The following is a 14,648-nucleotide window of genomic DNA, read 5'->3' on the forward strand; positions in this document are numbered from 1 at the left end:
TCGGAATATATCCAGGGGTTTCTGCACTCTAATTTAAGGGGTTGTTTCCCATAACTTTTGCTACTATTGCCGTTTAGATGTTTTGTTCATGGCATCATGTTTCGTTTGAATTTACCTTTAAAATGTCATGTCATAAGATAGGGGTTGCAATTTGAAAATCTAAAGTAACTCCAGTCTACCCCCTTTGATAAAGGGGGCGATTTCTTTTACCCTCCAGAAAGTTCAAAGCAGTATTTTAATAGGTATGATGAAAATTTTACATCGATATCACAATCCGTTTGGAATATTATATCAAGTAGTGTATCAGTACTTAATTTACACCCTGTATACATATGCAATATTTTATTATTAATTATCTGCCTATAAGCTAAGCATATTATCGAAGGGATGTAAAAATATTGTTTTCCTGTCTGCCTTTCTATATCAAAAACAAAACAACCTATAAACATCTGAATGAATCTTAGTTTCTATATAGACAGCACTGAGATCCAAGATCATTTCTATCATTTTATGGGATTTGACTGAGTGTTAGCGAACATTTTTTACATTGGTCTTATGAGTAACTATGGCAGAAAAGAAAAAAACGGAGGCCAAATAGATATGTGAACGAACTGAGTCAAATCGTATGAGATTTTAGCATGTGATTAGTGAAACAGTAGCATAATTACCTCAATACATACAACAGCTTTAATTGATGGCTTCTTTCAAAGACTTATTCTTTAATCACTGATATGAAATCTAACCGTAAAAAACTGAAAAAATGTCAAGATATCTAGAGAAATATATTTCTGTTACTTTTAAATTGTGCATAAAACCTAATTTCTACGCATATAAGAATAATGCCTTGAGACTTGGCTGAGCTTAATTAAAGCCAATCTTTCAGTAAGCTGACACAATTTCGTTTCCGTTGGAAGAGAGATGTAAAAACATCTTTTCTGTATTAATAATAGTATGTACATTGTTTACTATTACTTTTTAACGGTAAAACATGAAGAATATGAAGTATAGGTTTTTATCCCAAAATTTTGAGAATAGAATAATATAAACAAACAAGAGTCACCAGATTAGCTAACTATCAGCAAATTGTTTTAAACATACCCATACCCCATATAATCTCTACAAACCCAGTGCCAGAGTGTTTAAAAGTCCCAAACACAATTCAAGATTGTTTTTGTGACTTTAAAATATTGTAAACATTTAAACGTTCAATAGTAATCTAAATTACAATTGTAGCTATAGTGGTAGGGATTGATTTAATGCAAATAAATTCAAGCTACTGATCACTTTCCGCTTACCGCTAGACACTTTCTTAGTAGAGATTGAGAATACATTTCACCTAGTCTAGATTGGATAGTTGCTGTGTAACTAGAATGAGATCCTTTGTAGACTAGGTGTCTCTGATGCCAGTAATCTGTTTTGGATTGTAGGGATCAAGATTGTGACAGTTTCAATTTTCAGAGAATGTGTAAAGGGGAACATGAAATGGAACTGTACTCAATATTCGCATTTTTATATACATTTAAATATATTATATTAATCAATCATATAATCATTTAAATTCCATATCGTTTAAGAATACAGATTGTAAAGATTAGAAACCACTATTTTATGTTTTTAATTAACACTGATTACACATTGGATTGTCTATACAGTTTACCACTAACTTTTGTCATAAACGTTATTTTATTCAACATAACGGGCATGTCCTGTAAAAGGTGCCATAAAGGTGCTTAGTTAAACATTTTCTAAAAGGCATTTAAATTTAAACCCTATTAATTTGAGTAGGCAGCAGCCAGATTAGCTACAAAAGCGGATCATATAAAAAATTGTGGATGTTTAAAAATATAAGCACGAATATTTAACAGATGTACCTATTCTAGAACTCTCTAACTAAAATTCAGTTATAGGTTAGAATTTTTAATTAATGACTATAAAACGTGCAATTAAATAACAGTACTCAATAGGAATTATGCAATAAAATAATAGTTAAAACAATAAACTATTGTTAATACACTTTGAAATCCACCATAAAAATTTAATGAAGTGAAAATGTCTTTCCATTTACATTCTATAATTGTTTCAACATAATTAAAAAAGCCGAAACTGCGTTGTGTAAAGTTTTTTTAACATATTGACGTTCCTTGTGCAATCCTTTACTACATTCTATTATTTTTAAACAATATTTCTAATACGTGTCTAAAAAATTTATAAAGTTTAAAATTCATCTTTTAAACTTAATCTCGAAAAGCTTTTAAAAGATTGGTCTAGTATATAATTTAAGCAAAGACACGTGTTCGATTGTACTTTCTTACTCCACCTTTTAATGCCTTCATAAAATATAACTTCCTTAACTATGGTGTACAATTATTGTCGGTTGAACGCTGAAGGCACTACAGAATTTAAATGGTTCTTACCTAATATTACAAACCAAATAAATATTTTATTATTACAATGTATATGGTAATTATGTCACCATGTACTTATACCCTACTATACCTTAATTGTATCTCTTTAACGGAAGAAACATTATTTTTAACGATGTGATGTATCTATGAAAAAATCATTCAATTTAACATTATTTTCCTTGTTTATATACTACTCTAATAGGACATGATAGGTAGTTAAGTGATGGCATTGATTTTAGCTTTTTATAATTAACTTTAGCTAACTAAAAATCGTAAACGCATATTTTCTTAGCTGTTTTTAGAAAAACATGAAACATTAATCTAATATAACAGTGTTTAATCCCATATATATATATATATATATATATATATATATATATATATATATATAATACCGTAGTTATTTAATAAAAGTTAGTAGTTTTATTTTGGATAGTAATGATAAAAAAGGCAGCGTGACCGGAGTGAATATTTTGCACGCTCTATCACACGAAAAAATGTATAAAATAAAACTAACCTGAAATTGAGCTCTGCTGTGATGAAGGTAAGTAAGTACATTGTTTAAGGTTTATAAACAACAAAGTTGAAAGTATTATCTTAATTTTTTTTATTTAAGAAAGTTTTGTTAAAATTATCCAATATTGTGATTTTGACCCATACACGTATAAAAAGTGTTTTTTGTCTAATTTACTCTGGTCTTAGTATTTTTTGTAGCATTGTTGATTTTGCCTTTTCTCAAATCGAAAAAATGTAATTTCTACAAACATTGAACAACAAAAGTACTTGCTCCGCCAGGAGTATATAAATATGGGTCCGAAAATTCTTTATTGGCGAGTTACACAGAGTTGAAGAATTCAGTAATAATAATTCACAGTGAAATTCTTAAGGCGTCAGTTAAGTTTGTTAATCATATAACTAATTTGTAAAATCAGCTAGTAAATCGTGTAAAACCTGTCCCAGAACTCTATCTCCATTAGTTCAGGAGACCATTGGAGTAAAGCAAAAAAGTTAGGTTTGAAAAGACACTGTTTTGAACTAGGACTACAATATCTCTGTTAAATTTACTGTAAAAAAATTATCAATAAAATTTATAGATAACTTTATTCCTAAAAATAATGCAAAATAATGTCAATAAAACGAAAGGGTTATCTTTTAAAATTTAATTCTACTGTGGAAGTTATGAAAATCACAAATTGATAACGAAGTAGTGAAAGTTATTTATTCGATAAGTTTCCCGCTTGAAGCGTGAAAGTGGAAAACTGTACCTAACCTTATAATGGATAGAGTTCTGGGACACGTGTTACACGATTTTGAGCTCATTTGACATAAAGAATATCTACTTAACGAACTCAATTAACACCCTAAAGATCTAAGTGTGTATTAACCTCAATGAGGGAGCTGAATTTAAGGTTATTTAAGGTTAGAGAGAGAGAGAGAAATTTGAAATTTCTTTATTCCTCCTGCTGTGATTAAGACCATTGGTGCAATCTACCACCACAGCAAAAAAAAAAAAAAAAAACATTTACAATTATACATGAGTTTATGTTACAATATTTTCAATAAACGTTTTTCTTTAAGAAGTTAATTCTAGAATAATAATAATTATTCTTAATATAAGCAACAGCATTAACTTGTAATCAAAATTAACATTTTAACGTACACAATTATTATGTACTGAATTATTAGAAAAGCTTATTTTTACTGACTATTGATCATACCTTTTTAATAACACAATTTTTAATTTTTTCAAAAACAGAGAGAGAGAAAGAGAGAGCGTATTGGATTTGTGTAAGACCATATCAATTTATCGATCCCCTCTGAAAATCATTTTCATCAGTCACATTATTATTATTTTTGGTTTTAATTTGTTATGCTTTATTATTTTATTATAAAACTGCTTACCTTCATTTTTCTAGATACACAGCCATACACCAAGTAGATGTAGTCTAAGCTATGTCCGCATGGTTGTGTGATGAGATATCTCATGACCCAATATTGAACCCGCCCAGTTAGTAACTGGCATAATGTGGTCTTTAGGATCTTCGATGAAATACACATAAGAGACAACAACCAATCACATTTTATCTGAGCTATGTCCGCATAGTCGTGTGCAGAAATATTTCATGACCCAATATTGAACGCACCCAGCTAATAACTGGTGTAATGCGGCTGTTGGATCTTTGAATAAATACACTTAACAGCCATCAACCAAGCACATTTAATCTGAGCTATGTCCGCATGGTTGTGTGATGAGATATCTCATGACCCAATATTGAACCCGCCCAGTTAGTAACCTGGCATAATGCGGCTGTTGGATCTTCGAATAAATACACTTAACAGCCATCAACCAAGCACATTTAATCTGAGCTATGTCTGCATAGTTGTGTGCAGAGATATTTCATTACCCAATTATGAATCTGCACAGTTAATAACCGTCATTATACGGATTGATAGATCTTCAATGAAATACAAATAGTAGTCATACACTAAGCAGTAATCTAAGCTATGTCCACATTGTTGTGTGCAGAGGAATTTTATGACCCAATACTGAACCCGCCTACCTAATAACCGCTTTAATAAAATTAGCGTCCGATGATTTACCGATTTTAGTAGATCGGCATACCATAGATATGTGGTTTCGTTTACTAAATTTATGACACACAACACCGAACACTGTACACTGCCATACTGCCCACAGCACAATCAATGCACTTCATGCCTTGTGTTGTGGCCCACGCTGCTGTCGCCGCCGCGACTCGCCTGGGGGACCAGCCTGCCACCGGTGATTCCTCCATTGACCGTCAGCGCCGCCGCATTCTTCTCGGCCGTCTCCACTGAACAGACGATTTTCACCGCCTGGTCGAAGGTCAGGGTTGTCTCTCCCAACAGTCTCGGCTTGGTCGACTCGCTTGAGATGCCGCTCACCAGTCAGTCTCGAAGACAATCGTTTAGAGCTGCGCACAAACTCGTAGTATGGTAACAGCTTCTTGAGGCTGGCGATGTAATCTGCAAATATTTCCTCTTCGTGCTGGTTTCGTTTTCTTAATCTATATCGTTCAGCTATAAACAATGGATTCAGATACAAATATTCCTGAATTAACTTCACTAGGTCGTTAACAGGTTTCTCGGGTGTACACAAATCGCGTACCAGACTACGTTTTCACACCCCATGTCTGTCAGTAACGCACTGAACTTTTTGTCCTGGGAAATGATGTTACACTCCGCAAACAAATCAAAACGTTGCACATACAAAGTCCAAGTTTCCGCACTGTTGTCGAAGTCACTGATTCGGCCAATAATAATGAATTCCTAAACGACTCTCTAAACTTTAATTTATCAATAAATCTGATAGCTCTCTTCTGCAAGACAAGCAGTCTGGGAAGTCGCTATTTGACACCCCACAATATAATACCGTAGTATAAATGTGGGTGGACCAAACCGTAATATGCAGTCTTAATTATTTGATCTGAACAGAATTCGGTAAGACCTCTCAAGAGATAGAGATATTGCTTGATAGTCTCGCTCAAACACTGTCCCCATTGTTCCTCCAAGTCATCCCTCTATCGAGGTTTCCCAGGAATTTCATAGAGTCAACTTCATCCAGGACCAACTAGTCCAACATCACAGTAGGTCCGTACTGAAACAGTGCAGTGCTTCCACCAAACACCATGTAATTTCTTGTAGAAATCATTAAGTTTCAAGTTTATGTTTTCAAAGTATTGGGTAGATAAATTTAATTTTTCGTAAGTTTCAATTTCAACTTATAATTTTGATTTGCATGTGAAAGAGACGTGTTATCTGCATATTGGACTATGTATCCTTTATGAATCTTTGAATTAAAATTATTTACGTACACAAGGAACAAAACTGGTCCGAGGATGGATCCCTGAGGGACCCTATATCTAAGGCTGGTTGTACGTGAAAATGCATTTGGAACTAATACTTGTTGTTTTCTATAAGAGAGATATGACTGAAGTCACTTCAGCGGCAATCCACTAATACCGTTATTATGCAATACGTTGAGGAGAATAGTGTGATCCATACAATCGAAATCCCTAGTCAAGTCCAGAAAAATGCTGAGCGTTTCTGTTTCCCTCTCCGATTTGAAACAATCAGCTCAATTAGTGTGTGCTTGCATCGATTGTGGATTTACCTTGTCTAAAGCCAAACTGATTTGTAGATAATTTAACATTTTTCTCAAAAAGAAATTTTAGATTCTACATTTTCAAAACCCTTGTTAGCACTGGTACGATTGAGATTGTAAGATAATTATTACTTTCAATCAATCACGTTTCTTAAAAATTTGAATTACTACAGCTATTTTCAGTGCCATAGGAAACATGCCTTCTTATAAAGATGTATTAATTATTATTGTCAGTGGTTTGAGCAGAGACATGTAACATTTCTCAAAAAGTTATATCGACAAGCGATTTACGTCAGTTGACTTCCACACCCTTAGAGAACGCATCACGCCAGCCACTTCCTCCTCTGTCAAAGGAGTTAACGCCATTGATATGACGGGACTTGGTGTTTGACACAAAAGTGCATGTCCATACACGAAGCAGATATAATCTAAGCTATGTCCACATAGTTGTGTGCAGAGATATGTCATGACCTAAAATTAAACCCAGCCCAGCTAATAACCGGTTTTATACGGCTTGTTGGCTCTTCGATGAAATACACAGAAGAGCCATACACGAAACAGATGAGTAATGTAAGCTATGTCCACATGGTTGGGTGCAGGGATATTTCATGACCTAATATTGAGCCCACCCAGCTAATTACCACTATTATACGGCTTGTTGGCTCTTCGATGGAATACACACAAGAGCCATACACTAAGGAGATGTAATCTAAGCTATGTCCACATAGTTGTGTCCAGAGATATTTCATGACCCAATATTGAACTCACCCAGCTAATAACCGATATTATACGGCTTGTTGGTTCTTCGAAGCCAACACACACACACATGGCTGTATCTCACTTTGAGTCATCATATTTGCTGTAATACTCACGCAATTGTTAATCAATCCTTAATTTTTTATATTGTGTCAAATAATTACTAAATAATAACGAACACACATTTTCGTTTACATCATAATTTAAAAAATTGAAGCCGTACAAGCTTTACATATGTCAGCTATAATAAAGGCCATCTTGATTTCAGCTACTGAGAGCAATCACATATGACTCTTTTAAACTTAAAAAAATAAATAATTAGTTTTTTTTTAATAATCTTTCTATTAAAATCTATGTACTTTAGCAGAAAAACTCACGATTTCTAAATTATGCATAGTCCCTAAATCTACGAAAAAATAAGGGTTAGAAACGTTTGAATTTGGTCATTTATCAACATTATTAAAGGTAATACTTTTGTATATTTTGATTTTTATATTCATGTGACGCATTACATTACTACCTGATTTATTACACACATTAAGGATACTATCATTTCAAACTTCATTACTCCAGCCTTTGAAGCCAACTATATAAGGACTACATAATCAATCATTAAGCTTTTGAAACTATAGTATTTGGAGTATAAATTTCTAGCATGCACTACGTCGCAGTATTACCCCTTTTTTAACCTACGGTTAACGGATCAACAAACTACTTCTTGTTGATTGTAATATATTGAAACTTCCGAGTCAACTTCCGACTTTTTATACACTATATTTTACGTATAGACATTCTATACACTATAAATGTAACAAAGTATATTAACGTGTTGTATAGTTTACAGTCTGTCTTTCTGATTTTGTTTTAGGAAATACCTGTATGTAGCTTTAAAAACTAATGAGGGTTTAAGATGTAAACTTTACATAATTTTTAGTCCAATTAAGTCCTAATTTTTTAATATGATTAGAGAAATATCATCTCAAATATTAATATGTTTACCATAAAAGTATTTCAGCTTGCTATATTTAAAAAAAGTTAGATTAAAATTGTAAAATATTGCTTTGTTTTAGATGGTTTAGACGCCATCTCTTTTACTAAATTTTACTTTTACTAAAACTTTTACTAAATGGCATCTCTTAATTAATATACAATAATCGAGTTATTAATCTTGTTTATCTTTTAGTAGATATCCCCCGTATCTAGCGCTAAAATGGGCTCTTATTGTGTTATTTTAACATGGGCTCTTATGGCGATATTTTATCATTGCCTCTTATCGGATACATTTGGGTACTTCCTACACAAAGACTTCCTACTTACCGGTGACTTATCTTAACCCCAGACTTCCTCACTGTCACGTATCTTAATAACAGACATCCTCTTTATCGCTCATCTCTGACTGTATGTTCTACGGCCATTGCCGACGCCTATATTGACCCCAACCTCGGGCGTCTGGAGACCCGCACACTGCCGAAATCTGATACTTCCCGAATGCTCTTAGCCGAGCGTATCGCTTATACTTATTGCCTAACATTTACGTGTCCATTGATCTTTCGCTATCCGCTCCCACCAGTATTTATAGCAGCCCCTCCGACTGTCTTATGCTGTTAACCAGACGTGTCATGATTTCTATCAAACCAAACTTGACGTGTGTCTACAAACTCCCAAATTTTCCGGTAAAATATTGCTATTAATGAAATGAAAAATCATAATCTGTGGGAGGCAATAATTTAAATTGGCTCTGGAATCCCAAATGATAAATTACTAAGAGATAAACGTTTCTAATGGCAGCTTTCAATGGAATTTTTTTGGCAAAATACAAAATGGTTGCCTTTGGGACAAGTTTAAAAACAACAATTCTCTAAATGCATTAACTATTTTATTTTATCGGACTCTGTATATTTACGTTATAATTGATTTGTTTAATTCCTAAATTGCTTTCGGTTGGTTGAGCGCCTCCGCACATAATAAAGTATGTCAGTACTTAATTTAATTACCGGTAAACAATAAATGCGACACACATGATTTAATCCCAAAGATCTCCTGATCTCAATTAAAATTACTTTTCCTTGAGGTGCAATTACTACCTCAATTCAATAATAATATGTGATCAAATCTATTTCATAGAGTATAGAGAAAAAGACTGTTTGGTTTATAGTGAAAGTCGTGAATTTGAATATAATATAATTATTAATGAATGGTAATGATTCACTGCTACTGAAATATAACCGCTGGAACATTAATATATTATATTTTGAAAGTGGAATTTTTGGAATACAAAACAGTACAAGCAAATATTATCCATATCTGTTGCTAACCGTGATCAAAAGACTGGATATTTTTAAAATAATCTGTTGGGGGTTGGAAATAGGTTTATTCACCATTTTTATAATACAATATTTTCCTCACTTTGATATAGTAAAATTAAACAAAGTTTTTATATATTTTATATACCAGGTGTATCTAAAAGAATGACCTGATTTTGTACGGTAATAATTACGAAACATAAGGCGTGCGGGCAAAGAAAAGCTGTGTATTAGGAATGGGCGTGTGTAATATATATGTATTTCAATGCGTTTAAGAAATCTAAATGTATTTCATTGTTCTCTGGGCATAACATAAAGTGTTTTCAATATATTTAGTCCACATTAAAATTTAAACATTATTATAGAATCTATAAAATCTATTTAAAATTTCTGAATAAAAAGATATTCGTATGATAGGGCCATTCGGGTATTCATGGCTGTTTCTTTCTTGTGTAAATCAAATTTTTTTTTAAATAGAAAACAATTGGAAGACATAATTAAATTTAAGAGAAATTTGAATAGAAGTTAAAGCTAGATTTTTAATTTCTAGGCCTTGTGTTTATAAAGTGTTTCTCTACTTTCATACCTATAGTGTCGTCAATTTTGTTATATATTGTTAGGTAAGGAAGCTACATCAATCGTTACTAACATCACATATGCTGCAATATATTGGGGTATTTCTTTTAATTTATCAACAAATTGATCTGTGCTCTTCAAATAGGATGGTATATATCTGAAAACCAATGTAGGTGTACATATACAAACCCTGATATTCTTTCTGTAGGGGATAATATGGACTAAGTGACGGCCAGGTGGTGATATCTTTGTTTTGGGGACATTATGTAGTAGCCTAAGTAGAAAACAGGTCTTTGAGGATTTATAAGAAAAGTAGCTCTTTTGGCAATCATAAAAAGTATCATATACATATATTTACTGAGGTAGTATAGAAAGTTATAATGGTGTTTTAATAAAAATAATAACATAGTAACAACTCTGCGAGGAGTTACGTAGCCCAGATGTGTATAAAAATAGAAAATACTACAAAAAATTTTATTTATATTTGTCGTTTTTAAGAAATGATGAATGTCAACTAAGTTACAAATTTTCCATATAATTTCGTTAAAACGTAAATATTCTCTTCAATCGTATTTTTGACAACTCTGTCAAGTGAAAATGCAACAGCAAATACTACATATTAATTGTTTCATATAGAATTTATTTTGGAAAGCTCCTTTCAAAACTTCATTCATTATTATATGAAGAAAAACAACTTCAAATGAAGATTTAACATATTACAGTTAGCTAGGATGTTCGAATAAAACTTTGCATTGAGTGAAAGAAAGAAATATTTGATATTGATTTTCATTAGATTTTAATATTGTTAATGTAAATGCACATAATGATAGTCATCTAAAATTAACACCACGTGGAAAAATTACTAACTAGATAAAAACTGTTCTTTCCCCCCGCCAGCTAGTGGGTAACTCATACTCAGCCTCCTACATCAACATGCACCTTCTACTTGGTACGTTGTATAAGTCTCATTTCTACATTTTAAGCCGAGTGTCAAAACGGAGGTTTAATAGGTTTCGTAACAATAATTGATATTTTTAAACACATACTCGTGTGATAAAAGCTGGAAATGTACTACTTTTAACAGTTTCATTATAAAATGTAAAAGGTTTAAACAGTATAAAGCCTAAATGATTCAATGTTATTTTTGTACGTATTGAAGATGTCAGAATCGAGTAACATGCATTTATTTTAATGTGTAAATTCATTTTTGTATTATTTAAAAATCACATATTTATACATTACACGATAAATTGTAAATTTGTTAAGACAATTTAATTTATTATTTTTTAAGTCACATATTGATAAAAACGTGTAACTCTTTAATAAATGCTATGTGCAAACTGAAAAAATCACATTTTTTTCCGTTATTTTTTGAACCCATTAGAAATATGTGTTTACAACAAGAAGTGCTCATATCATAACCTATTGAAACTATAAATAAACCTGTTCGGCGCGTGTTATTACCAAGGAACTTACTTTTAACGATACCGACAGTTAAATAAAAAAATACCAAAACCATGCAATGGTTCTACCATCTTGAGTTTAAAGAATTCAGTTATATATTAGAATATTATATTATGAACTCCACATTATAGGGTTATTTTTATGTTAGAATAATAAATCGTAAACTAAAACCCTTTTAAAATTCTTTTATTTCAGACACGTGTTTCGGTATAAACCATCTTCAGTGTGAACATTAACCTCTAACTAAATAATAAACAATACAATTAAATATAAACCTGTTGGCTATTTAAACAGATGTTAAATTTATATGACACAGTTGTAAATTTGATTAAGATTCTGTGTTTTCAAAGATAGGATTTGTTTTATATTTTAAATTGCTATTTAATATGTTGTATAAAAGGTGAAATAAAAGAAATTTAAAAGGGTTTTAGTTTACGATTTATTATTCTAATATTAGAATATATTTATTGAATAATTTTATATTGTTAATAATATTTAAAATTATGGCAAGTACAATCCTTAGTATCTATATAGCATTTATGATACGTAGTTCTTTTACACTAAGGGTATTTAATGAGAATTAACTTATTCTTAATATTATCACAATAAAATTTGAGTCTTGAATAAACATAAATGACATCAGATGTTAAAATAGTTTGTTGGAGTTTCCATTTAAAAAAAGATACCCGGATTACAAAAAATGTTTGCTTTTCGTTAAGAATATTAAATTTTATTTCCAAGAAGTGTGTGTAAATGACGCAGATGTTAAAAATTCAATGCCCTTTCTTGTGTTACATGAGTTTCATTGCTTGAACTAGTTTTTACACACATGCTTAAAAACATTATTTTTTTAAACTACGGGAAACTTTGCGAGATATTTGGCATACCACTTAAAACCAGCTCTACATATTATAAGGTCCAAATTTCACAATGTGGCCTTTTTAACACTTTTTATTACTGAAAAGGAGCTAAACGTAATAGTTTCTTTCTTTCTTTTTTTTTTTTTTTTTTTTTTTTTTTTTTTAAAGTAGAGGCCGATCCCCTTTTAAGCCTTATTCTGTCCGCCCTCATGGGCCACTGGCCTGTGCGAGGATCTTATCAAACAGAATAAGGGGGAGAGTCGATACAGTACAAGGTCAATGGTACTGATAAAAAGTGCAATGGTCACAGACAGGATTTGAACCTGCGTTATCTCTAACACAGACCCAAAGTCCAACGACTTAGACCGCTCGGCCATCGGCACTCCCAAAAAAATCGCTTTTCTTTTCCCTGTGAAAATCTATTTAAGGTATTTTACAAAAACAATATGTTAAAAGGCTTGTTTTAGTCAAGCGTTTAAGTTTCTACTAGAAATTTGCGTTCTACTTTGGGTTTTAAATAAATTCAATTAAATTTAGGCTTAGGATTTCTAAACACTTTACTTGAACTAGTATGACTACATTATATCTAATTTACGTCCTCTGTTACTGTTCCATAGATTTTTGAATATTAAACCCATAAAAATTTCCATTGAATTGGAAACACAATTGGAAACAGTTGACGCCTTTCAAGATATACCTAAAAAGGGTTTTTACCAATTTTAGTGCTATATATGTAATGTTATAAAATAAAGCCCTTTTCAATATAATTCCGTTCGGAAATTAAATACTCAACACAACCGTATGTTTTGAAAATTTATTTGTTGCATCCTTACTTGTTATTAATTATTAGATATGGAATTTACTTGGGAATAATATTTCAACATTTAATCCATGATTAAAAAAAAATTCAAATTGTGATTTACGAACTTACAGATAAATAGAGCATTTGAATAAGATTGTGTATTGAGGGTGAGAAAGGAAATATTTTATAATGATTTTCATTAGATAATAATATTGTTAATTTATATGCACTGAATGATAGTTATCTAAAATGAAAAACCCGTGGAGAAATTACGAACTAGATAAAAACTGTTCTTCCCCCTCTGCAAGCCAATGGTTACCTCATACTCAGCCTCACACATCAACATGGTTGTTCTTTTTGGTATGTCATATAAATCACATTTCTACATTTTAATTATTGTAATGTTTTAGTGGTCCTAACGGAGGTTGACTAGGTTTATTTAGCAATAATTATATAATTTTTCTTAGGCCCCATCACGTATTAAGCGAGTACTATGAAAGTATCAAAACTAAAATGGAGATTCTGGAAAATTAAGAGGAATATTCAACTAATCAGTACTGTGACTTGTGTATTATACATTTATACTTAAAATCCATTCGATTTTTGGTGAGAGCGAATTGATAAGCTAAATTATAATAATAAATATATTTTCAATGCCGATTATTTATTTATTATAAAAGAAAATCCGTTAAGCCAATAATGCTACAGTGGAATTACGATTGTAAGTAAAGACCAATGTTGATCTTAGGTCTTAAAACTAATCTCAATAAATTTGTAATAAAATAAATCCTTTGAAGTAAATAAAAATGATGAAGAAAAACTATGACATTTTCAAACCAATAAAATACTATAGTTCTACTGTCAGACTTTTGCATAAATTACATTTATAGAATTTTCCAGGCCTCTTGGTAGTCTGCACATCAGTCCTTGCTGCGCCCTTCCCAGGACCTTTCCCTGCACCAGCTGCTCGGCCTGGACCGTTACCTCAATGGCCTGAGGAGTGTTTTAAAGGATGTTCTGCTTGTGGACCCCCGTACGGATGTGAATGCCTATATGGGTGTGGTGGATGTGGATTCGGAAATTGCAATTGCCGACCTGGTTGTGGCTGTGGTTGTAAATAATAGTATAATCCACTGTATTAGAGTATATATGTAATGAAATAAACCACACATTTACTTATACACAGTTTGTTTTATTAGGTTTGGTTAATAACACTATTCTGGTTAAAACTAATTTTTTTTTTACATAAATTAACCTTAGAATGGGTATTTACGATTTTTAATAAGCTCTAGGTTGGGTGAATCGTATTAGGTTGAAAGTAAAAGAGTATTTTTTTTA

At 31.7% G+C, this 14,648-nt stretch overlaps 2 protein-coding genes across 3 annotated transcripts in view; both read left to right on the forward strand.

The window, feature by feature from the left end:
* LOC124366199 (diuretic hormone receptor-like) overlaps nucleotides 1–14,648 on the forward strand; it is a 77,864-nt gene that overhangs the window by 11,834 nt on the left and 51,382 nt on the right. The window lies entirely within an intron of this gene.
* Nucleotides 10,981–14,491, forward strand: LOC124366201 (chorion class high-cysteine HCA protein 12-like). 2 transcript variants are annotated; one of them, XM_046822568.1, is made up of 2 exons: nucleotides 10,981–11,133; nucleotides 14,211–14,491. In XM_046822568.1, the coding sequence occupies exons 1-2, from the start codon at nucleotides 11,118–11,120 to the stop codon at nucleotides 14,429–14,431; spliced, it is 237 nt and encodes a 78-aa protein (XP_046678524.1). In that variant the 5' UTR covers nucleotides 10,981–11,117; the 3' UTR covers nucleotides 14,432–14,491. The 2 variants fall into 2 exon arrangements, with proteins under 2 accessions (XP_046678524.1, XP_046678523.1); XM_046822567.1 differs by lacking the exon at nucleotides 10,981–11,133 and adding an exon at nucleotides 13,553–13,670.

This window comes from Homalodisca vitripennis, chromosome 7, assembly GCF_021130785.1.
Source record: "Homalodisca vitripennis isolate AUS2020 chromosome 7, UT_GWSS_2.1, whole genome shotgun sequence".
In the NCBI taxonomy this organism is placed as follows: domain Eukaryota; kingdom Metazoa; phylum Arthropoda; class Insecta; order Hemiptera; family Cicadellidae; genus Homalodisca; species Homalodisca vitripennis.

What these genes read in the sequence shown, in the direction of transcription:
- LOC124366201 (XM_046822567.1), top strand. Translation starts at nt 13,622, where the DNA reads ATGGTTACCTCATACTCAGCCTCACACATCAACATGGTTGTTCTTTTT. An exon ending in CAACATGGTTGTTCTTTTTG is followed by an intron (nt 13,671 to 14,210) that starts GTATGTCATATA and finishes AGAATTTTCCAG; the next exon opens with GCCTCTTGGTAGTCTGCACA.